The following is a 25,998-nucleotide window of genomic DNA, read 5'->3' on the forward strand; positions in this document are numbered from 1 at the left end:
TTTACCCAAATATACACCTATAAAGAGTAAAATCAGAGAAACTGATCATTTTAAATTGTCTCTTATTTTTTTCCAGAGCTGTATAGAAAAAAAAAATTTCAATGTCGACTATTTTTAGAGCACTTCACAACAAACAGGCTGCACCAAAATCCAAAAACAATAACAGCAGTTAAGAAGAAAAACATGCAGAATACATGAACAGAATTGTTAGTTTAAAAAGAAAAAAATATTTAAAGATTTAAGCAAATCCCAAATTACAATATTTTCACTACATTAATTTGAATGTTATTCAGAAGAGCCCAATAACTTGTAGTTAAAAGCAGGATGTTCATCTCTACTGTTGTCCCATTAATGCTGAGGTTTCCTGACAAATTTTAAATAAACGCTCTACTAAATCTGACTAAACCGTATTAATCTGTATAATTAGATTAGATTAGATTAGCCAAATATTGTACTCCAGTAGAAGTAGCACTACCTCAGCATATTTTTACTCAAGTGAGTCTGAAGTTTGCAGATTCCTCCCATCAAAACCAGTAAATAGTCAACAAGACAGTTTCCCCATAATGTCAGTGAAATAATCTGCCACTGGAACCAGAACTTTTTCATCAAGATGAAGGAATTACAGACTTCTGTATGTTGCTGAAAAGCTACTTTTAACTTAGTTTGTCTAATTTCAAGTGTACAAAGATATTTTCACTATAAATTAGACCAAAAGTATTTGGTAAAATGTTGTTTTTGCAGTGAATTACATCAAATGTTTCTAAAGTGAATGTACAGTTTTAGTTCATTTTTACCAGCTTCATATTTTCTTCTGAAATAACAAAGCCCAACATTACTGTGACTCACCCAAGATTAAAAGGTTGGCAGTAAGCCACGGCGTATCAGCTCGCCTGCTGCTCCGCTGGTCATGTCGGTCGAGTTTATAAAGACCCGATGTTGTGGGAACAGAGAAATGCCCCGAAGAGCCTCAGATGAATGAACAAGAGTCACTCACCATCACTAAATGAGGTAAAGCAACATTCCAGTCCATTTAAAACCTTTTTCATTTTGTTTAAACTTTTAATTTTTGTACGTGTTTGCAGACAAATGCAAAGTTTTAGCTGCAGTATTTGACATCATCAGGTAGACGTGGATATAGTACCTAAAAATTGTACTCAAGTAAAAGTTACTTTTTTACTTAAGAGTAAAAAAAAAGCATTTGGTAAAAACTCCACTCAAATACTGAGTAACTGACCAAATTATCAGTCATTTAATATTTAAAAATTACAACATTAAATTGAGCAAAATGTGGAGTTAAGTGGAAATTTTGGTATTTTAAGGACCAAAATGACAATAATTCATATAAGTAACAAAAAATAATAAAATCATGCAAAATATGTTTTTTTTCCAAGTCAGTTTCTTTCAATAAAAAACTTTTGAAACTTTAACAAAAACTGCAGGTGTGTATCTGTGTCTGACGAATTTTTGGTTAAAACATGTTTGGTTTTTATTCAGTGGGTAGAAAATCCTGAAATTTTACTCAAGTAAAAGTAGAAACACTTTGTCATAAAATAACTAAAGTAAAAGTAAAAAGTACAGCGTAGTAAAAATACTTCTAAAAACGTTACTCAAGTAGATGTAATGGAGTAAATGTAACTAGTTACTCCCAACTCTGCTGTTCAGTGTTTAAATCCAAAGTGAAAGTTGTTGTTTACATGCGGTTCTATGAAATGAATGACTAACGTCACTTAATTTAAATCTCTGATCCATTTTTGTCCGGGTTCTCTGAATCTACAGTCATGCAAACGCCGGCTCTCTGCTTGTTTTGCGTTTTAAACACTTATTTCTTGTATCAGTTTCTCCACCTGCTGCAGGTTCTCAGTTTGAAAATGTTCCTGCACAGAAGTCCAATCAGAGGCGTGGGGCTTTGGCTTCTTCTGCTCGCTTTCACGCACGGCGCCTCAGGCCAGAGGAGGAAGGAGGCAAAAAGCAGCAACTACAAACTGCAAGACGACGGAGGAAATGGTATCTTTGTTACGAAGTCTTTCTATCCTCTTGGTGAGTTTGACTTACTTGATTATTGACAGATTAAAAGGGGTAACATTTATTTGTTGGTAGGTCTTTAAAAGTCATGTTCAACCTCCTTTAATAGTTGTTTATTTTTCCCAAAGGACTTTGTTTTGTTTCCAAACTTTCACCCACATCAACTTCTATTACTGACAGCTAATCAAAAACACTAAAAAACACAATAAACTAAAACAATTACACAGTTCCCACCAGCTACAATTAGAAAGTATTTTGGTTTAGTTTCTAGTGGACATTTCTTAGAGCACTTGAAATAAGACAAAACTAACTTACAAGTAACTTTTCAGCAAAATATAGGAGCTGGTTTTAAATCAATAATTCCTCAATATTGATGAAGAACTACTAGTTAAATTGGCAGATTGTTTCACTTGGATCAAGACATTTGTCCCTTCTTACAAGGCAATAATCTGCCTACTTTTTTATCAGTACTAAGGAATTATTAACTTAAAACAAGCTCCTAAATGTTGCTGAACAGTTACTTGTAATTTAGTTTGGCTTTTTTCAAGTGCATTAAGATATTTGCACTAGAAACTAGATGAAAAATACTTGGTAAGACTTTGTGTTTTTGCAGTGTTAAACTCTTTGATGGAAAGTTACCAGAATCAACAGATTGTCGCCTTGTATAAACCCTTCAATCTGATTTTTAACAACCCCGTCATCAATTCATAAACTTCAAAACCTATTTCAATATAATCAATTTATATCATTCAATGAATTGACCTAGAGGGAGAAAGTTGGAAAAGTTAATTTCCTCTGCCATCAACAACTTAAATCCACCATTAAATCTAAAACAAACTTAGGTAATAAACCACTGGAACCACCTAAATTATTTGATATATTAATAAAAACAACTAATTCAAGTTATCCAGACTATTTTAAAAAGCTGTGATACAAAAATATTTAATCTTCCGTCGCAATCATAGTTAACAGACCACACTGGAACATTTAACATAATATTTTTACACATTTTCTTTGTCTGTTCATTCTTTCTTACTGACCTTATTCATCTTGTTTACCTCATAATAAAGAACAAACAAACAGAAATCCAGGACAAAACTGATCTATGGAGCCCTAATATCATAGCAAACTATTCTATTTGCTATTTCATGACAATGAAGCATTCCCGTATCTTTGTACGACACATGCAGCACATCCTGCATGTCTTCCTTGTTTTTCCAGTGAATCCCTTTGAGGTCAGGCCAACACTGTCTTCAAACTAATGGCAGCTACTTTTCTAGAGCGGATGCAATCTAAAGCCGTGTGTGATCTGTGCAACCAAAACTGCCAAGAAGAGTCCACATCGTATTTTGGAGCAGGTTTTAGTTTTAGCAACTTGTAGAAAACTTGACCCCACCGGTGAAGAGAGTGGGTGACAGGACCAAAAGAAATACTATGTCTGTACTGGGACTGAAGTTACTTGTAAGCAAGAAAGCATTGTCACAACTGAAAGGTTTTTGGTTAAAGATCCCAAATGTAACAAGTCATCAAAAATCAGAGAGATTCTTAATGACAATAAATCTGAAATTCAGGGTAGAATCCATCCGTAAATGAAAGAAGAGGAAGAGCTTAAATACCAGGAAGCTAAATTACATGATTTTTAATGACTTTTCACACAAAAAAACATATTTTAATGGAGTTTCTTATTTAAAAGAAACTACAATTGTAAAATTGTCTTTTTGGACATTAGCAGAACATTGACAAAGATTTGGGCACGTTTGTAATGGAAATGCAGCTACTGAGAAAGTTGTGCCAGTGCAGAGATTCCATTTTGGACATTAATTGCAAAATCATCAACGTGAAGATTTTGTTTTTGTATAAAACATAATAAGGATGAAGGATAGCAACTCAAATAAGAAAAACCTACTTGCCAAGTACTAAGAGAGTAGCAGCATAATAAGTAATTTAGCACAAAAGTATTTATGTTCTTGTAAAAGGTTGCGTAGCTCAGGAAAGTAGATCCACTGTCAGCGTTTAGAGTGCTTTACTGTCTGTCATTTGCTTGACTCGCAGGACGTAACTGTAGCCTGGAGGTGATTTTCATTCTGGACAGCTCTGAAAGTGCAAAAACTAAACTATTCCAGCAGGAGAAGATCTTTGTGTTGAGGTTCAGCACAAAGCTCTCTATGCTCAAGATGAACGGCGTTTCGCTGAAGATCCGAATGGCTGCACTCCAGTACAGCAGCTCTGTGTCCGTCGAGCACAGATTTGTTGAGTGGAAAGACCTGGACTTGTTCCACAGTAAAATCAACGACATGAGCTACATCGGCCAAGGAACCTTCACCTCGTTTGCCATCACTAACGCCACGCAGATGCTGCTGCAGGAAACGCAAAAGGAGGCTGTCAGGATCGCGGTGCTCATGACCGACGGAGTCGACCATCCCCGCAGCCCCAACGTGATTGCGGCTGCCGAAGAGGCCAAGCGCCACGGCATCAAGATCTTCACTGTCGGGTTATCATATGTCTCCTTTCAGAAAGAGAACAAGGAAAAGATCCAGGCCATCGCAAGTTCCCCTGCAGAACGGTTCGTCCACAGCATGGAGGACCCCCAATTGCAAGAGAAGCTGCTCAAAGAGATGGTGAGTGCAGAGGTCAGATGGCATGGTAACAGGGTTGCCAGATCTGACTGACAGTTTCAAGCCTAAAAACAACAACAAAAAAAACACCAAACTCCCCAAAAACAGCCCAAATCTCAACCTTGAATGAAATTCATGTTAATAGTGCCAGATATACTCATATATGTGTAATGTACTGTATTTTTTGGACTATTAGCCGCTATTTTCCCCCCACGCTTATAGCCCGGTGCGGCTTTTCTGTGGATTTTTTTTTCAACCACCAGGAGAAATGTTTTCAAACTCATACCCCCTCATCATGGAAACCAGTCAAAGAAGTTCATATGATGCAGCTTGTAAGTTGAAGGCTATCGATCTGGCAGTGCAGGAGGGAAATAGAGCTGCTGCACGTATTAAGCTCGGCGTAAACAAATCCATGGTTCGACGTTGGAGAAAAACCGAGAGCGTCAGAGATATCAGAGGCGTACAGCCCAATGCAGCTTATATATATGTACGTTTCCAGTTTTTTCTTATTTAAACTGTGTAGATCCGGCTTATATTAAAGTGCGCACTATAGCCTGGAAAATACGGTATATATGATCTTTCAAGAATTCAAGACTTTTTATACACACACACACGCAGACTCACACACTCATGTTTGCTCGGCTATCTTTCTGGGGACTTTCCATTAACTTCCATTCATTTCTACAGCCTAAACCTTACCCTTACCTTTACCCTATCCATTACATTCCTAACCCTAATCCTAATCAAAACTCAATTCCCACCTTAGTCCTAAATCTGACCCCTGACCCAAAAACAGTTTTTCCACTTGTGGGGACCAGGCTTCGGTCCCCATAAAGAGCAGTGGGTCCCCACAACGTAGTATGGTCAGGAAAATGATCCCTACAAGGTATTAAAAACAAACGCACACACGCACACACACACACTTTTATATCATTTTATATCATTATAAAATCTAAGTAAAAAAAAACTATATATATCTACTATATACTATAATAAAGAAATATCTTCATCCACTGAATTTCGCCTCTGTGGGACAGAGGCGAAATTCAGGAAAATGCCAAATGCGATGGTTATCTTTCTGATTTTTCAAATTGCTTTGCTCATCAAGGTAGAAAATGGAAAATTTCCTAAGAAAAATGCCAGAGGAAGTGCCCAGCAGCCCTGCTGTGGAGCTCTCCTCTGCAAAGAACACCAAAACTGTTGCGATTAAATAGAATTTGATACAAATATGTGAGATATTCATCACTGTTAGTGAAGGACAATAAAACTGAACCAAACAATTTCTGACAGATTTTGTTTTGCTTTTCTTGCAGGGAGCTGTCGCAGTAGAAGGCGTGAGTTTGTAGACAAATTTAATCATTTTATTTTTGCTACTAAATCTGTAAATTCCTGCTCTAACAGTTATTTCTTTCTCAGTGCCCACCATGTGTGTGTGAAAAAGGAGAGAAAGGCAGTTCAGGCAGTCCTGTAAGTTTGTAATCTTTTAAAAAAACAAACATGTTCGTGTTTTGAGTTGAAGTCACACAAAAAAGTTTCATCAACATTCCATAAAATAGATTTTCTTATATTGCAAAACAATTTTTTTCATGTATTTTAATACTTAATGTTTTCATGATCTGAAACCAACACTTTGAAAAGAAATGTGAAATGTTTTTATTTCATAATGATAACTTGAAAATGCAGATAGTTATGTGGATCTCTGAAAACCCAGGACTATATAACAACATTATTCAGTTTTGTTTACGTTACTAGAACAGCTGGTGCTGGTGCAAAAGTAATGACAGCTTTGGGTTGGTTTTCAAAGATATTTTAAAAGACAACCTTAAAGCTTGCATGAAGTGTTCTTGAAGAGTGGAAACTGCCTGGTTGTTTTTTAATTGTTGTGCTTATTCTGAAAACAGGGAAGAAAAGGAGACCAAGGCGACGAAGGGCCATCGGGTCAAAAAGGAGCGAAGGTTAAGTTTAAACTAAAAGAAGTGCTTATAAAATGGTTTACTGTTTAATTCTGTGCAACTAAGTGTGATGTGGGTTATTTTTAAAGGGTGAACCTGGATTAAATGGCAAACCAGGAAATGATGGCTCAAAGGTAAAAATATACCAAATCATTGCTTGTTCTGCTTCTAACATCATGATGAATCACTTGTAACTGATCTCTTTCCAGGGATTTCCAGGCTTTAAGGGCAACAAGGTAAGTTACAGTGTTGTTTATTTGTTTAATTTTAAAAAATGTGAGTTTCCTTAGACATTAAGCAGCTGAGTCTGTCTTGCAGGGGATGAAAGGAAACTGTGGTCTTCCAGGGGGAAAGGGTGCCACTGTAAGACTAAAGTTCATTTAAATATTTTATTGAACGTCACAGACACTGTGCCTTTGTGGTGAGACAAGTCTTGTCTTTCAGGGACTTGAAGGACCTCCAGGCCCACCGGGATTAAAAGGAGAACAGGTAGAGCTTTCAGGGGTCTAATTTTTTATATAATTGTGAGTTATTATGCTTCCTTGAACAGGTTAGGATATGTTTAGTGGCTATAAAAACATTTTCATTACATTCTTACAGATTTTAGTCTGGTCAGTTCTGTCTATTTTGAGCACTTTTCAGAATGACCTGTTTTAGGGCTCTGTCACTTTAAATCCAAATAAGCTTCAGCTAGCAACGTTTACGCTCACATGTCAAAATGTGTGAATTGCGGACGCACAATTATACAAACCGTACATTTTTGAAAAGCCGAAAAAGAGCCTCCTGTACAACCAACAAGAACGGAGAAAGCTGTTTCTGAACGGTAAGTCAACAACAAAACACTTGGCCTTTCCAGCAGCCTTTGTATAGCGCACACTGCGGTAAAACTAGTTGACCAAAATTCCTGGCGCTACGCTGTGGTTGCTAGGTAACAGAGCTGGACTTGGCTGAGGTTGCCAGGTAACGGGGCAGTGCCCGTAGAATGTAACTTAAGGCGGTTTTTGAAACGGTTGATTTTTCGAAACGCCTCAAAACAATAACAATGTGTAAAGGTAAACGTTATGCGTCAAAACCAGAATATCTTAGCAATTTTGGTCTTTTTTTAGTGGAAATATCTACATTTGAAATAAGACAGGTCAGGATACATAGGAGTTTATATTAAGAAAAATAATTCCTTAATATTGATTTTAAAATAAAGTACTAGTTATTTAATTTTTATCAAGACATTTTTCCCATGCTGTAAGGGAAATAATCTGCAGTGGAACTAATACTGTTTCATCAATATTACGGAATTGTGGACTTAAAACAAGCTCCAATATCTTGCTGAAAAGTTACTTATAACTTAGTTTGATCTCATTTCAAATGTATTACAATATTTCCACTAAAATATAGACCAACAATACTTGGTGTGAGTTTGTGTTTTTGCTGTGCAGACCCTGGTCCCAATGCCATTTACCCCCCTCCGACACTGTGACAACCCCCTGGCAGTAATGTAGTATATAAACGTTCAGCCTAGTATCATGCTAAGCTTCACTGAAAAACACAAAATCTTACCAAGTATTTTGGGTCGAGTTTCTACTGCAAATAGTTTCTACTGAAATAAGACAAAACTAACTTGCAAGTAATTTTTCAGCACAATATAGGACCTTGTTTAAAGTAAACAGTTTCTTAATATTGGTAGATTATATAATTTGTAGAGTGGAATAAATGTTTTGTTATAAGTGAAGTAGTCTGCCAGTGGCACTAGTTCCTTTTTAATCAATTTTAAGCAATTGTTTATTTAAAACACGATCCTGTATCTTGCTGAAAAGTTACTTGTAATTTTGTTTTGTTTTGTTTCCAGTGTATTTAGATAATTCCACTAAAAAGTACACCAACAGTACTTGGTATGATTTTGTGTTTTTGTAGTGTAAGTGGCCTTCAAAAGGTCACATCCGCTCTGATTCTTCTGTTCCACCTGGATGACATTCGGAAGGGTCCGATTCCCCTCCAGCTTTTTTATTGTTCTTCGAGTATCCATGTTCTCCATTACAAGCACCATGGCAGTCATTTTGCTATCCGGCAGCCACATTAAAACAAGAACATCAGGGTTTGCCCTCATCAGACCGTCTGTCTTCCGCTCATTCAACCTGAAAAACTTTAGTCCTGTCTGCACTAATGGAATGTGAGTTTTGGATTATTGGTAATCCCGACACCAAAGGTGTGAAATCCAGGCTTGCAGGATGTTATTCTTTATTGGGATCAGACTTTGTGCTGTGAGATTAGTGGAAGGACCTGGCCACCATTCTTTTTTCTCCTGCGCTACTAGCAAAGAGCCGGTCTAGCCTTGTTGTTTCATGAGCATGGTCTGATAATCAATTGGAATGAAAGCCATGCTTGTTGATGTTGGCTGGCCACCAAATGTAACTCACAATTTTTAACCCATTCATGAACGATTTGATTAGATTTTTTTTCTATCAGATGACAAAGAAAAGAAGTTTTAGAGAAAAAAACTTGTTGATGATAGTAAAGAATGTTCCCATGCGGGTTTTTTGTTTTTTTGCAGGGCGAAATAGGACCAGTGGGAGACATTGGACCTGAAGGCCCAGCAGGACCTAAAGTAAGACTTTATAATACTTCTAATTTCAATGACTAAAATCACTTTATTTTTTTACTGACTGCACAGTTTTTCAAAGCCTGTTTCTTTAAGGTCAATTTAGAAATATTTGTTTTGTTTTTTGTTTTTGTTTGGCAAGAACAAAAATATGTTATACTTTAAAAATGTGAAAGTTACAATTGCACAAAAATATGTGTTCACAATTGTCACGATAGCAAATTTTGCTGGACGATAAATTGTCCAGCGATAATATTATTGCAATAAACAATATAATAAAACCATTTTTAGTAATATAATGGTGATGGCATAACAATACAAGAACACATTAAGAAAGATCTGATTGAAGGCTTTATTTATCTCTGACAGACTCAGAAAGAGGTTTGTCCATCTTATTCTTGCTGATTATTGTTAATTATTTTAAAGTATTTGCTGAGACGTGTTGAAGGACAAACTGAAACACAAACGTGCATAAATATGTTAACAAAACAATCACACTATGAAGCTATTTTATTTACATTTTTACAAAATAAACTTTATTATTCCTTTAAATGTTAAAATCTTTTAATTTATCAGAGCTTAAAGTCAAACTTTATAAACTTTTTTCTCATTCTTTATAACATTTGAAATCTATTTTCTACAGTTAAATTCAAGCATTATAGGAAACCACTGCAGCCTTTGGTTTCCTAATATTTTTTTTACATGTGAAAATGTTAATTTGGGAACTTTTACACATGTGAAACATGGTTTTAGATTAATTTGTGAGTGTGAAAGATTAGTTATGGTTTTGGAAATGTTTTATCCATATGTGGAATATATGGATTTTGAAAATATTTTCTTCAAATTTGAAAAATACATTTATACATTCTCCTTATCAAGTTAATCAATTGAGCATTCATGTGTTATCCACATGTATAAAATGTGTAAAACATGTGGAGTTGGCGTTTAAAAAGCTTTTAATAAGTTTGTGTTTTGATTTATGGAGACAAAAAACTTTGTATATTCATTCAAAGGTTTTATTTATAAATTAAAGCAGCCATACTGGTTGGGTTTCTGTGTAATGCTGCATACCAGTGGTTACTGGTTGTGATTTAATTCAACATTGTACCAACTCTGTTAATTTGCCGTCATGCCTCCCTCAGGGGGACAGAGGGCATTCTGGTGAACCTGGACCACCAGGAGACTTTGGGATCGGTCCTCCGGGAGCCAAGGTGACTTCCTTATACAATCTCAATAAAACATGTGATCCATGTCTAAGCTTTCATTTTTACTTTAGAAAAGTAAAATATGAAGCAAAAAAATCCCAATTTATCGAGTTTATGTGTGACTGAAACATTTTAAATAACTTCAAACTGCATTTTAACCGCAGGCTTTGTGTCACAAGATTTTGTCTTCAGGCTGCAACTAGTAATGATTTAATTATTGCCTTTTTATCAATTATTCTGTCGATTAATTGGATAGAATTAGAAATTTTCATCTAACCACGTAGGAATTGTTTTATACAATGTTATAAATACTTTGAAAGATGCAAACAAGAAAATAATTTAATTATTTTTTAAATAAGAAAATAATTTTATTCACAACATTCCTGTAATGTACAATTGATCATTAGTAGCAAAGATTGGATTTGCTATTTTTTTTTTTTTAAATTCTAAAAAAAATTTTTATTAACCAATTAATAATTGCATAGAAAACGATGCTTAATAGGACATTTTTTAAAAAGTATTTAAACTGGGTGAAATAAAGCTACGCCAGTCAAGGAGTTTTGGTTACAACATATTTACAGACAAAGGGTCTGTTGGAAAGTTTTGGCTTAATTACTGCTCTGAGTGTGTTGTGGGTTTTTTCACAACACACTCAGCAAATTTATTTTTTTTTTAGTCTGTGTACTCCAGTTAACAATTAATCAAGTGCCAAATTAGTTGCTGATTATTTCAATAATAGATTATTAATGATTATTTACGATTAATCCAATTAATCAGCCCTAGTTTGAAGCTTTAGTCTGCTTACAGGGTGAAAAGGGAGTTCAGGGAAAACCCGGTGGAATAGGACCAGCTGGGAAAGGAGATCCAGGTCCGCCTGTGAGTATGAATGTACCGACTGAATGGGGCTCTTCTGCAGCACTATTTCTGTTTCCCATCAGAAACAATTAAATGTTAGTTTTCCCTCACACTAGTGACAAAGTTGACAGAAAAATAAAAAGGGGTTATGGATGATTTTTCCACAGCAGTATAAATAAATGTTTTTATTCAGATCAGTGTTTCTTTTAGGGCCCCCAAGGACCAGCTGGATCCCAAGGAAACCCTGGAATCCCAGGAGAAGGGTTTCCAGGACCAAAAGTGGGTAATTCTACAATGCTGGCATCCAGCATTGTAGAACTTCTCATGTTTATGACTGAAAATATTTTTAGCACATAAAGTATTATTTACAATTTTTATTACTTTTTTCAGATTCATTATTAAATTAAATTTGTAATTTGTTTAATTTAATGATTCAGTCAAACAAAGTCTTGTCAAAAACACCCAGAGTGATGTTTGACTTCAGTATCTTGTAAAAAGAAAAGTTTTAAAAAATCTCCTTTACTTAAAATGTTTTATGACCCCTGGAAGTAAAAGCATAAATATATTTATAACCTGAATATTTTGAGGAAACTCTGTGCTAAAATTTGTTATTTTTATTACAGGGGGACAGAGGATTTGAAGGTCCACGAGGAAACCGCGGGCCTCCTGGTATTGGGATCAAAGGTGACAAGGTACAGAAATAAAACATTAATTATTAATTAAGGTTAACTGTTTCCAGTTGTTTTTTTGTTTTGTTTTGCTGTTTTTGTTCTTGTAGTTGTCACGTTTTTCAGAACTGGCTCTGTAATCATTGTTTTCAGGGTAACTATGGGCTTCCAGGACCCCAAGGTCCAGTTGGTGAACCAGGAATTGGACTTCCTGGGGAAAAGGTACAAATTAGATTATGGACGCAAACCATTAATTGACTTATGATTAATTGTCATTAGTTCCTATCAAATCACTGAGATCGTCCAGATACCTGCTTTTTAGTGTTGTAGTTTGGCTGCCATCCAAAAGAGGGCGCCACTAGTTATTCTTAAAGGCAGCCAGGTAATGTGGGAATAAAGATGGCGGCCATTACCTGAGTGGTAAAGAGAAACGGTCTAAGTAGTGTGGGATGCAAAATGTACTTTAAGTAATTATGTTATGAAATATAAACACTCGATTTGTGTAAACAGAATCAATTTGGACAAAAATGAAGCACTTTCCAAACCTTGAAAAACACTGCATTGAAATTCAAGGATTTCAAGCACCCATATAAACCCTGTGATATTTTTTTCTCTCTTGTGAATGTTGATGATGCAGAACATAGTAGAACGTTTAAGTCTAACTTAAGGTTTTGTGGTATAGCTCAGAAAGGATGGCTGCAAATGAAAACCTCCAGAAATCCCCACTTAATCTCTGCTATTTATTTTTTGAAGTGTAAAACCTAATGTTCTGTCTCTTAGGGAGTCCAGGGTCCAATTGGACTTACAGGACCCAGAGGAACTCCAGGAATAGGGCTAATGGGACCAAAGGTAAGGACTAAATTTAAAGGTTACTGTTGTTTGGACTGAGTTAAATTTACATGAGCTGTTGTTGGTGAAGTAATTAAAATATAAATGTTTTGCATTAAGTTCAGGGAGTTAAGCCAATTTATTTTAGATTTGAAATTCAGATTAGAGTTTTATTTTCAATGTAAAGATTTCGATTGGACTCTGTTTATGGTCCAAACTGAAATCTACCATGTGTGTTTCTTCAAATTATAGTTTATTTTCACAAAAAGCAACAGCCTATATCTCTACCTCACAACAGACAAATGTATGTTTTATATGTTTGGATAGTTGTTTTTCTGCCATTTGACTTGATAATGGAACAAAACAGTGTAATGCAGATTGCTCCACCAGTTTTACTGCAATGTTAAAAATACTTTCTGACTGATTATTTTTAGGGGAATCAGGGTCTTCCGGGTGAGCCTGGACTACCAGGAGAGAGGGGTGTGGGAGCACCAGGACCAAAAGTATGTACAACCACATCTGGAACAGAGAAATAAACAAGAGGTGGTACATTAACATGTTAATTTCAATTAATTAATTACATTGATTTTAATTTCCTTTTTGTTAATTTTTACATACAAAAGTCCCAAGCCGGAACCTTTGTTGTACGTTTCTGGTACGCCCATAAATCTTAGGCACAGGCTAAATCCACAAACAAAGCGATGACTGTGGATTTCTCTGGGTCCAGTAGGGGTTAATTTTCACTTCTAAAAACGATCTGATCTGACGCTGGAAAAGGCTGTCGAGTGCAATTTGTGCTAAAAGCAAATGTAAATTATGAGCAAATGTTAGCTTCCGCAATCCACATAATTTCTAAAGTATTTTTCGAAGGATTTACATGAATGATCGGGCGTTGCGGAAACACTTCGAAGCCGAATGGGTTTAATAGCACTTTTCATCAATCTGATGGTTGAGTAACCTAATTTTCCATCCATCCATCGGGATTCCCACGGAGGAGCTGGAAGAAGTGGCTGGGGAGAGGGGCGTCTGGGCCTCCCTTCTGAAGCTGCTACCCCCGCAACCCGACCCCGGATAAGAGGAAGAAAATGGATGGATGGATGGAAAATGTCTATTTACTACTTTAGCACCAACAATGGTTTTTGAATTGTATATGTTTATTTTGTAGATGTATATTTTCAATTATAATGCAATTAAATTTGATTAATTACAAGCCCTGCAATTAACTAAAAAAAAAATAAATCAAGTTAACTTATACTGTATATTCTTTAATATGCATCCCATATATTTTCTTTTTACAAATCTGAGAACAGTCTAATCTTCATTTTTATCTCCTTTCCTCTCTTTAGGGTGATCCTGGAGTTCCAGGTTCTTCAGGATTCCCTGGTTTACCGGGAGAGGATGGGAGTCCAGGACAAAAAGTACAATTTAAGCACTTTTCTCTTTTGTGAAAATTAGGGATGCAAACAATTAATCGACTTACGTTTAATGTTTATCATATAAGAAGTAATTCCAATCTAATAACTAATAACGTTCACTTTAGGATGAATAAAGTACTTCTATTCTATTCTAGACCTCTTTTTTAGTGTTGTAATTTGGCCGCCATCCAGCAGAGGGCGCCGCTGGCCATCCTTAATGGAGCCGTTGATACAAGATTTAAAAAAGGCGACGGGGCCATAACAGTACGTGAGAGGGAAACGGCTCAAAGGAGTTGTGGGATGGAAAAAGCACTTTATGCGGTTCGGTTTGAAATATAACACTCGGTAAGATCCTAAAGTTATCACCACAACCGAACTGCATGACGGAGCAGCGTCAGATTATTACGATCGGCAAGAGAAAACTTTTATTTTTTTAAATCAATGAATCGTTAATCGATCAATAAGATCAATCAACTTTAGACTTACTCATTAATCTATAACTTGCATCCCTAATGGACACATTTCAAACCAGTTCGTTATTTTTTCTGTATTCTACTCTGACTTTATCTTAAAACAAACAATAGGGTGATGTTGGTTTGCCAGGACCCAAAGGACCTGATGGGATTCCCGGGAAAGGAGTTCCTGGAGGAAAGGTAGCGATTAATGGACATTTGTTAAAGAACAAAATGTTTCCGATTAAAGTAAAACATTTTGATGACACTTTGGCAGGGCGACAAAGGAGACAGGGGCAGCAGAGGTCAGCCAGGTCCATCCGGTCCAATAGGACCACCGGGTGCAAAGGTATGGGAAGCCTGAGTAGGAAAATCTGTTAATGGAGTTAATTATTTTTCAAAGTACTTAAAAGTACGACGGAGTGTTGGGGCCATAAAATTAAAATTAATTAATTAATTAATCACAAGGAAAAATTAATAAAATGATGAGAATAAAATTGTATGGGAATAAAATCAAAATATTCCAAGAATAAAATCATAACGTCATGAGGAGGAAGTCATAATAATATCAGGAGAAATTTATAATGTTTCAAGAATAAAGTTATATTTTGCGAATGAAGTTGCAATAGAAAATAAAGTCATAATATTATGAGAATAAAGATGTATGAGAATAAAGTCAAAATAATATAAGATTAAATAACATTAAAGTTAAAATAATAGACATAATATTTTGAAAATAAAGTCATAATATTACAAGAATAAGGTTGTAATATGACCATCATCAAATTACTATAAAAATACTTTTATTCTCATAATATTATGACTTCAGTCTCATAATTAATTATTTTTATTTTCTGACTGTGGCCCTAATATTCCGTTGTATAAAAGTCTCTCTAAGAAGTAAAATCTCATGACTTTTCTCTTTTAAAAATGTCCTCTAATAATTATTTCTGTCTTAGGGCGATCCAGGAAACGTCGGACTGCCAGGAGCGATTGGACCTCCAGGGAGGGGCATTTCTGGTCCCAAGGTCAGTGGATGTTTCTCAAACTAGAACCCTCACATCTTTCACAAACAACAGTTTACTTATTTATTTTTCTGTTCAGGGGGATCAAGGTCCACCGGGTCCGGTTGGACCAATGGGAGAGCCTGGAGTTGGTTTACCTGGACCCAAGGTGAGACCAGTTCAGGTTTTCATGATCTTCACTGGAAATCTGTAGAGTGAGTCCAAGTCTGTTTCTGCAGGGCGACCGAGGGCCGCCTTGTCCTCCTGGGCCTCCAGGACCGAAAGGTGACGGTTTCGTCGGCCCTCCAGTGAGTACCAAACAACTCAAGAAGATTTATTTTTTATTAATTTCGGTATTGCAGGCAAGTCCACTAAGATCTTGTTGTTTTTTAAAAGGGACTCCCAGGACTTCCTGGTCTGCCAGGAGAGACTGGACTTGATGGCATTGGTTTGCCAGGGCCCAAGGTAAATGTCTCACCATACAGCATGAAAACATGATTTCATGAACAAAAGTTTACACAAAAAAATTATAAAATAAATAATATTTTACTAAAACTTCAATGTTTCTATGATGTAAAGAACCACTGATGTGTAATATAAATACAGATCATAGAAAAATATAATGGAAAAAATGATCTTTGCTAATGTGCAGTTGCAATTATGCAGCTGTACATCTTTGAAAAGCAAAAGTAGAGCCTCCTGCACAACCAACAAGAATGCAGCAAATGGTTTCTTGGTTGTAAAAACTAATTTATTGATAAAACCATCAATAAATGTTGTCTTAAGTAAGTCCATTTGATTTTCAGGGGGACAGGGGTTTCCCTGGTCCGCCTGGTCCTGCTGGGCCTCCAGGAATTGGCCTGATCGGTCCTAAGGTAATCAGTTAACATTTAATACAAATTCTGAATAAAATATTTTTGGGTTTAATTAGAACTCTGGAATCTCTCCAAGTCACTGGAGTAGAGAGGATAGTAAGACAAAAGATTTTATGTCTGATCTACAAACAGGTTTTATAAGATGCAAACATATTTTTAAAGGTGACCTATTATGCCTCCTTGAACTGGTTGGGATAAGAATATGGGCTATTGCAAAACATGTTCACTACGGTTTTTGCACAAAATCATGCTTGATGAGATTTTAGTCTGGTCAGTTCTGTTTATTTTGAACTCCTTTCTGAATGAGCCATTTTAGGGCTCTGTCACTTTAAATCCAAATAAGCTGCTGCTGGCCACACCCCTCCCAACTCAATGTTTATACTCAACAGTTGCAAACAGATGCATAATTATGCAACCATACATATTTGAAAGGCAGAAGTGGAGCCTTCTGCACAACCAACAAGAATGCAGCAAATGGTTTCTGGATGGTAAGTCAACAACAAAACACTTTAAAACAAAACAATTTAACTATGAATATTGTTCTTTCAACTTCAAAATTCAAGGTCCCAGCAGCTTAAGACATTACACACAACATACACTACAGTTCACACATTATATTACAGAATTTATGTATTTGTGGTCTATGTTAAAATATTAGCCTTTATGGGGCCCCTGAAGCCCTGAGGGGCCTTATGGAACCACTGACTTAATTTGGATTAAACAGAAGTGCAAATAATTAATATTCATTTTAATTGTATTTTTTGATTAGTTGCTTTTAAGTCTAGTTGTAGATTTAAATAGTGTTTCACTGGTGATGTTTTCCCGTAACATATAATTACTCAGTAGTATTTTTACTTTTCCTGTCTACTTAGCATTTTTTGTTACCCTCCAGGGGTTTTTTTTGGCTCTAGTGTCTCTTATATGAAAGTAGGCTGACAGGAAAGGGGGAACGAAAAGGGGGAAGGCTTGCAGCAAGTATCGTCAGGTCTGGGAGTCAAACCTGCAACAGCCGCGTCGAGGACTCAAGGCCTCCAAACGTGGGTCGTGCTATCGCCTACGCCACCACGGCACGCCCCAATATACTTAGCATCTTTAATACAAAAACACGGTGGACTGCTGGTGAACCGACTCGGTGCCCTGACCACCAGGCTTAGCAAGTTTTCTGGGGGAAACCCTGAAAGAACACTAACTTATTGCCGGAAAACAGCTGGTTGTTTTTTCTTAATCACTTGGGTTGTTTAGAGAAGCAGTAGAGACCCAAATGGAAATATAAAAATATTAAAATATGTATTTTGCATAATAGGTCCCCTTTAAAAAAAACTTAAAAAAACTTTGCTGTTAGATTAAGTTTTATAATTTAGTTTACAAATGGCTTTAGATTGCTATTGCTGTCTGTAATTAAAAAAATGTTGTTTCCTGCAGGGTTCACCAGGTCCGGCTGGACCTCCTGGCCTTCCAGGTTTACCAGGAGAAGGTGCACAAGGAGAGAAGGTACCAATTTATTCTGCACTAAAACGTTGGTAGCTGAATTACTGTATAAAATACAACATACCCACATCTACACTGTTGTTCTTAATAAAAAACACTTCCTTTCTAGAGATAGTGTGGCTATGTTTTAATCCCTTATAAAGGGAGTTTATTTTTTTTCCAGGGGGAACGTGGATTTCAGGGGATTCCAGGACCCAGAGGTCCTCCAGGACAAGGTCTGCAAGGAGACAAGGTACTATTTTATTCTTAAATTTGTTTTTGAAATAAAACTCTATTGTTTATAATTTTAAATTATGTGAGAAGAAGCTGAAGATGTTTGTGTTACTTTGCTCCTGCAGGGAGACAGAGGACTCAGAGGTGAGACTGGAAAAAAGGGAGACAGAGGACAGACTGGACAGTCAGGAGATAAAGGATCTGCGGTAATGCATTTTGTCACCAGATATTCTATCACTGGTTGATAGTTTGTGATTTTAGTTCAGTTTTAGTATTTAATGCATAGCTCATTGTATATGACCTGTTTTGAATAACAGGGCAGAATGGGGCAGAAAGGGGAACCTGGACTAACAGTGAGTGTAAAGAATTATTTTTCAATAATAAATGCTTTAAAATACTTCACAAACTTCTAATCTGAAGCCATTTTGAGTTCAAGATTATTTAGACACCTTGCAGATTCAAGATTTGAAATTATTTTCATTCAACCAAAGATTTTGTAATTTGTAATATATTTTCTAAGCAGCTCAGCTTTCAGCAGTATACTGTATAAAACAGGGATGTCCAAAGTTTACACATCAAGAAATCTGACTACTTAATTTGATTAAAGTACTGTGGCTTAGTTTATTGGTAAGAAGGGAAAACTAATTTTCTCTTGAGTCCTTTTCACTTGATTGTGGTCCATGTGACAAAAAGTTTTGATATCCCTGGTATATCACCTTAGTTTTTAATCAATCTTTGCTCTTTTTTTCCACAGGAGATTGAGATTATAGAGCTAATCAGAAAGATATGCAGTAAGTCTCTAATTTTAGCTACATTAGCTGCTTTTCCATTACAAATGTGCGCAAAACTTTGTTGGTAATCTTCTATGGTCAAAATATTTTTTTCCACAATTGTAGTGTTTATTACATATGAATTACATTTAAAATTGCAGGTGAATAAGTTTGTTAATGCGATAAGTCATTAAAAAATATGCTGCACCATCATCCTCCTGCCACTTCCTGTTGTTTTCTTCTTAGTCTTTTCTGCCAGTAGTAACATCTGGTTGTTGGTCACATGACTCATGTGATGCGAAAAAAGTGTTTCCATAACAGTTCTGAGGAAAACACAAATTTTCATATGGTTGAAAAACCATCTGATACTAGCGTAAAACGTTTGATCAAAAAACGTTTATTTTTAAACTGGTATGTTTCCAACTGATGCAAACAGTAGCTGCATTTCCATTGCAAATGTCCACAAAGCTTTGTCAATATTCCGCTAATGTCAAGAAAACACAATTTCCTCCTACTTCCTGTTGTCTTCTTCAAAGTTTCCACCAGTAGTAACATCCGGTTGCTGATCACATCGTGCAATGAGAAAAAAAAGTTGCAGCTTTGAAAAATACACCAATTTTGATATGGCTGAAAAACCTTCTCATTCTAGTGCAAAGACTTTTATTGAAAAACACATGAAGCGAATTTGTGCAAATTTATAGTCAATGGAAACGCAGCTGATGCTGAGCGTGTCTTCCTCTTACCAATGTAAACCTTCTTCACCCTCCTCTGTTTTATCTGCTCTTCCTCATCAGACTGTAGCGAGTCCTGCAAGCAAAAACCTCTGGAACTGGTCTTTGTAATCGATAGCTCAGAGAGCGTGGGGCCTCAAAACTTCCAAGTGATCAAAGACTTGGTGAACGCTGTGGTGGACCGCACCACAGTCAGCTGGAACGCCACGCGTGTGGGTGTTGTACTCTACAGCGACATTAACATAGTCGTGGTCGACCTCAAGCAGGAAGCCACAGCAGACGAGGTCAAATCCGCAGTTTACGCCATGGACTACCTGGGCGAGGGAACCTACACGGGCAGCGCCATCGAAAAAGCCAACCAGATGTTTGAGGCGGCACGGCGGGATGTGAGGAAGGTGGCGGTCATCATCACAGATGGACAGACTGACTCGAGGGACGTGGTTAGCCTGGAGAGCGCGGTTCTGAAAGCTAATGAAAGTCAAATTGAGAGGTTTGTTATTGGCGTTGTGAACGAAAGTGACCCCAACTCAGAGGAGTTCAAGAGGGAGCTCAACTTCATCGCCTCAGATCCTGACCAGGATTACATGTTCCTGATCAAAGACTTCAAAGTGCTTAAAGGTGACATGTTCATAATCGTATGGCATTTTGTTTTACCTTGAGCACTAAGCTACAGTTTGAACCAATTGTTTCCAAACACTAACATGTTTTCCTTCACATTAAATCACTCTAAACTTTTCTTATTCAACTCAGTTAATATCAATAAAATATCCATGCTGGGTAAATGCCAGGATATTAGGAACAACATTAGAACAACATTTTCCAAAGTCAGACATTTACATGTGCTGCTCCTTTTTCTTTATGTAACTTATTCATTAAACAATGTCTCAGTTTAAACTAAATAGTTAGCAAGCTAAATATTTTGTTAATAAACTGAATAGTTAACTTCAAACCAAATATTTAACTAAAAATATATTTGGTTTTTGCTATATATGTTCCTAATAAGGTAAATATTTAGTTGGCAGTTTGGAGCTAAATATTTAGTTTGTAAAGTAAACATTTAGCTTTTTATGTAAATTACATTTATGAATGCCCAACAGCTATCTGTGGTACATTCAAGCACACCTTGTACAACTTCTCTAAACTTTTTCCAGTCCCAAATACACTGCCTGCCCAAAAAAAAAGTCGCCACCAAAAAATGGTCACACTTTCTAATATTTTGTTGGGCCGCCTTTAGCTTTGATTACAGCCCGCATTCGCTGTGGCATTGTTTCAATAAGCTTCTGCAGTGTCACAAGATTTATTTCCATCCAGTGTTGCATTAATTTTTCACCAATGCCCGTTCCATTTGGGAAGACAAAATCCATTGATGGAATAACCTGGTCATTCAGTATACTCAGGTGGTCAGCTGACCTCATTCTTTGGGCACACAATGTTGCTGAACCTAGACCTGACCAACTGCAGCAACCCCCGATCATAGCACTGCTTGTACAGTAGGCACTAGGCATGATGGGTGCATCACTTCACCAGCCTCTCTTCTTACCCTGATGCGCCCATCACTCTGGAACAGGGTAAATCTGGACTCATCAGACCACATGACCCTCTTCCATTCCTCCAGAGTCCAATCTTTATGCTCCCTAGCAAATTGAAGCCTTTTTTTCTGGTTAGCCTTACTGATTAGAGGTTTTTTTACGGCTACACAGCTGTTCAATCCCAACCCCTTGAGTTCCCTTCGCATTGTGCGTGTGGAAATGTTTTTGCGTTCACAATTAAACATACTCCTGAGTTCTGCTGTTGTTTTTCTTTGATTTGATTTTACCAAACGTTTAAGTAATCGCTGATCACAATCATTCAGGATTTTTTTCCAACCACATTTCTTCCTGGAAGACGATGGTTCCCCATCATCCTTCCAGTTTTTAATGATGCGTTGGACAGTTCTTAACCCAATTCTAGTAGTTTCTGCAATCTCCTTGGATGTTTTCTCTGCTTGATGCATGCTAGTGATTTGACCCTTCTCAAACAGACTAACGTCTTTTCCACGACCACAGGATGTGTCTTTTGCCATGGTTGTTTAAGAAATGAGGAGTTACTCATTGCATCAGCTGGGGTTAAATAACTTGTTGCCAGCTGAAAGATAATCGCCTATGCAGTACTTATCCAATAGGAGGCTTGTACCTATTTGCTTAGTTAAATCCAGGTGGCGACTTTTATTTTGGCCAGGCAGTGTATGTCTTATATTTATTTAATTTGAAGCTAAATATTTAATTAGTCAGGTATGATCCAAATTAACTATTTAGTTTAAACTAAACATATAGTTAGATATTTAGGAAGCAAGTATTAAGTTTTGCAATATATATTTAGTTTCTAAATATATAGTTTGGAGCTCGATATATCTAGATTGTAAACTAAACATTTAACTTGTTAAATAAATATTTAAATTGAAACTGACACTTTTAAATTAATGAATAACATGGTCAAAATATGTTTCTTTCTCTTTTCACAATTTGTCATTATTGGTTTTAATGTCTGACTAATCTTAAAAATAAAACATTTAGGGTGCATTCAAAATATACAACCGTCATTTTGCAACACATCGTTGGGCCAGAGAGCAGATGTTCCCATAAGTTAACTTCCTGTGTAGTGAATATTTAGATTTTAAAAAAGCATAAATAGATGTGCATATTTCAGACTGAGTTTTGCTTTAAAAACAACAACAACAACAAACTGCTGGTCTGAATGAAACCCAACGAAGCTTCAGGCTCATGGTTGATATTTTGGTTTTGCAGTTCTTGAGAAAAGACTCCTGCGTTGTGTCTTTGAAGAAGGAAAGGTTGCCCTCTTTGACCACCCAACGATAGCCACATTCCTTCTTCCTGGGATTTCACAAGGGACTGGTAATAATGGAAGAGCTCCATCCAGGACGGGCGGAGACACTCCCACTTTCCCAGGAGACTTCAGGAGGGGCAAGATAGTGGTAAGAAGAAGGAACTTTTTCTCTTATCTTGGTCACAACAGTCCAACTTTACCTTATCGGTAGCTGCTTTTCCATTTCAAAGTAGGGCTGGGCGATGTATCGAGTATACTCGATATATTGCGATATTTTCAATTTACAATAGTTAAAATGGCTATATCGCAACTATCGAGAATAAATTATTCAAATAAACTTTCGCCGTCAAATTCACTGCGAGTATGGTTTATCCGACACCCTATAAATGCATCACTAGTTCCTCTCCCCTCCCATCCTGAAAATGTTCTACCAATCAACTGTGAGAAGAAACAACATGATGACAGGAGAGTTTGAGGCGAGCGGCTGAATGAGACGGTACCTGAAGACGAATCAGATGAACTAGTCTAGTTCCGAAGAGAAACAGCGCTGGATCAATAATTTGGCAGTGGTTTGGATTTTAGATGGAGGATTTCGAACAAAATGTGGTAATTTGCGAAACATGTTATAAAACTATTGCCACAAAAGGTTTTACCACAAATTTATTTCACCAACTAATCAGACTATTTTACATGCCGTTAATAGCCGCGCTGCCGCGGGAGAACTAGTCCTTTAAAGTGAAACCTGGAGACCTTGGTATGATTCATTTAGTGCTGTGGAATGGAAAAATAACTCAAAACTACTCATTCTTTTTTTTTTTCTCGCTGGTGTCGGCTTTACACGCGCAGACTCGTTGCCATAGCAACTGACAACAGCGCAACTTTATGTATCAGGATTCAGCACCAAAAACACTCAAACATGGAGCATAACATTCAGTTCGTTACAGTTTTTTAAAGGTTTTATTGGCTCCAGTGGCCTTTATTTGATAGTCAAGTGACAGGAAAGTGGGTAATGAGAGAAGGGGGAAGACATGCAGCAAAGGTTGCCAGGCCGGCCTGGAGGACTAAGGCCTCCTTATGTGGGTTGTGCTTACCCCCTGCGCCACCACAGCACATCCCGGCATCCCTTTTTATATGAGCTTACATTTAAGTCTAGCAGGGATATGGGGGCGAACGTGCGTGGGTGATATCATGCTGTAAGGGATCTATAGTTTTAAATAACATTGGAGCTCATTTAAGAATATGGTGATATATATAGTGTATCGTGATATTGCAAAAACATATCAAGATATAACATTTTTCTCATATCCTCCAGCCCTATTTCAAAGGTGTGCAAAAACTTTAGAGATATTCCAGAAATGGCAAAAAACACAATTTTACACATGAATGTTTATTTACACGATAAATCATTAAATAATATGCCATGACATCATCCTCCTACCACTTCCTGTCATCATCTTCGTTTTTTCTGCCAGTAGTAACATCTGGTTGTTGATCACATGACTTGTGTGATGTGAAAAAACACCAGAAAACAATCATTTTTTGCAAAATACACTAATTTCAATACAGCTGAAAAACCACCTCATCCTAGAGCAAAAACCTTTTATAAAAAAACGTTTTTTGAGACTGGTGTGTGTTCATTAAACAGATTTATTTTTGTAATTCCAATTTGCGCAATGTTATTGTTAATGGAAGCACAGCTGATGTACTGATGTATTTTGTACTTGTTATTGTAACAACTATAGTTATACTAACCATAGAGTTGCAAATTAGAATTCCAAAAATACATTTGCTTAATGGAAACACTTCAATGTCATAAAAACTCATTTTGATAAAAAGATTTTGCGCTAAGGTCATCTGGGTTTTTCAGCTGTATCGGAGTTGGTGTGTTTTGCAAAACTGCAATGGAAACATTTTCACATAACAACCGGATGTTACTGCTGGCAGAAATGAAGAAGACTTACAGCGTAAAATTTATTTACATCAAATTTGAACTGTTTCTTATTTAATGGAAACACCCTAATTGCGAAATTAGTTTTCAACATTAGCAGAACATTGACAAGGTTCTGCTCCCATTTGTAATAGAAACATAGATAAGTCTCCTTCTTTATGGAAGGGGTCACACATGAGCAGTTTATTAAGTTCATTTAAATATATATTTTTTAACAGCCAGGTTACCCATCATCCCAATTAGAGCCGGAGTTGGTCCTTCCCGAGAGACCAAACACAGACGAGGACAGAAATCCTTCAGAACCTCAGAGGTTCCCCTTCTTTGACAGGGAGCTTTACCGACCTGTAGAAGAGTTCCTCCCACCATTTGATGCAAACAAACCCAAACACCAAAAGCCTGGAGCCAACGGACAAGCCGGTGCTTCAACGAGGGCTCTGACCAAGAAAGAGTCTTTGGTAATTTCTCCTCCACTAAAGCCATCAGACACCCGGAGATCAGGTACAGTATTTGGACTGAAGAACAGTTTTGAGTTCAATCTGTAAGGAATTAAGTTTTCTTTCCAGACCAAATATTGTTTTCCTGAGAACTGTGACATTTTTTCCACTAACAGCGGGTTGCAGCCAGAACCTGGATCCAGGCCCATGTCGGGACTACGTGGTGAAGTGGTACTATGATGCCACATCAAACTCCTGTGCCCAGTTCTGGTTTGGCGGCTGTCAAGGAAACCAAAACCGGTTTGATACGGAGAAGAAATGTAGAGAAACTTGTGTAAAGGTCTAATCATCTTAGCAATAAAAATGTATGTTATTAAGTAAACACTAGTGAAACATTTTGGTCTGGTATACATGTGACTGTTCCAGTAACTTCCTCTTTAGTGCTTTCATTTCTCTTTATTATTGAGCATTACTAACCATGAAGTGATTAGATCAAATCAACAAAGGATTACAATTTTACAATGTAAGAGGATGGTCATGAATAAATGTTTTCTTTATACTGTTGACAGGAAATGTTGGTATATTGTGTGAATAAAGCAATAGCACAGAAAAGGATGGTTCTGCGAAGACTGCAGTCCCTCCTGGTGGTTGATGAAAGATTTATACTAACAGAAACTTTAAATATGAAAAAGGCTGCCAAAGATTGAATAAAATAAATTCAACTAACAGGTAACGGTTTCTAGAAATTGTCTTTGCATCATTGTTTGTCCTAAGTGTAAAATTAAGCTAAATATTTGCTTGTCCTCCAATTTGACTATCTTCTAATCAGAAAGATGAGCATGGCAATGATATTTAGGTTATTTCAACTTATATTTTATAATAATAATTAAACATTTGATTTTATGGTAAACTATAATAAACTTGTATTGTTACAAAAAATAGATTAAATGTTTTTATTTCTGCTTCTTTCCCCTCATCTTCCCTCCAATTTTGAGGTCCCATTTTGAAAAACACTCCTCTACTTAAAGTGGACCTGTCCTTCCTAGGATGGGCTATACAAAAAATGTTCATTACATTTAATTTTTTGGACAAAATCATTCTTAGATA

The 25,998-nt window shown here is 36.6% G+C and overlaps 2 protein-coding genes across 2 annotated transcripts in view; one reads left to right on the forward strand and one right to left on the reverse strand.

The window, feature by feature from the left end:
* Window positions 1-25,998, reverse strand: part of mios (missing oocyte, meiosis regulator, homolog (Drosophila)) — a 44,617-nt gene that overhangs the window by 17,986 nt on the left and 633 nt on the right. The window lies entirely within an intron of this gene.
* col28a1b (collagen, type XXVIII, alpha 1b) lies at window positions 967-25,733 on the forward strand. The gene is made up of 35 exons (XM_044118303.1): window positions 967-1,008; window positions 1,836-2,037; window positions 4,075-4,640; window positions 5,951-5,971; window positions 6,054-6,104; window positions 6,539-6,592; window positions 6,679-6,723; window positions 6,799-6,825; window positions 6,908-6,952; window positions 7,034-7,078; window positions 9,135-9,188; window positions 10,325-10,393; window positions 11,195-11,263; window positions 11,453-11,521; window positions 11,866-11,934; window positions 12,064-12,132; window positions 12,691-12,759; window positions 13,173-13,241; window positions 14,085-14,156; window positions 14,738-14,806; window positions 14,883-14,954; window positions 15,565-15,633; window positions 15,710-15,778; window positions 15,849-15,917; window positions 16,006-16,074; window positions 16,416-16,484; window positions 17,907-17,975; window positions 18,136-18,204; window positions 18,311-18,391; window positions 18,503-18,538; window positions 18,940-18,976; window positions 19,750-20,304; window positions 22,470-22,657; window positions 24,676-24,955; window positions 25,068-25,733. The coding sequence occupies exons 1-35, from the start codon at window positions 976-978 to the stop codon at window positions 25,235-25,237; spliced, it is 3,669 nt and encodes a 1,222-aa protein (XP_043974238.1). The 5' UTR covers window positions 967-975; the 3' UTR covers window positions 25,238-25,733.

This window comes from Gambusia affinis, linkage group LG05, assembly GCF_019740435.1.
Source record: "Gambusia affinis linkage group LG05, SWU_Gaff_1.0, whole genome shotgun sequence".
NCBI classification, from domain to species: Eukaryota; Metazoa; Chordata; class Actinopteri; order Cyprinodontiformes; family Poeciliidae; genus Gambusia; species Gambusia affinis.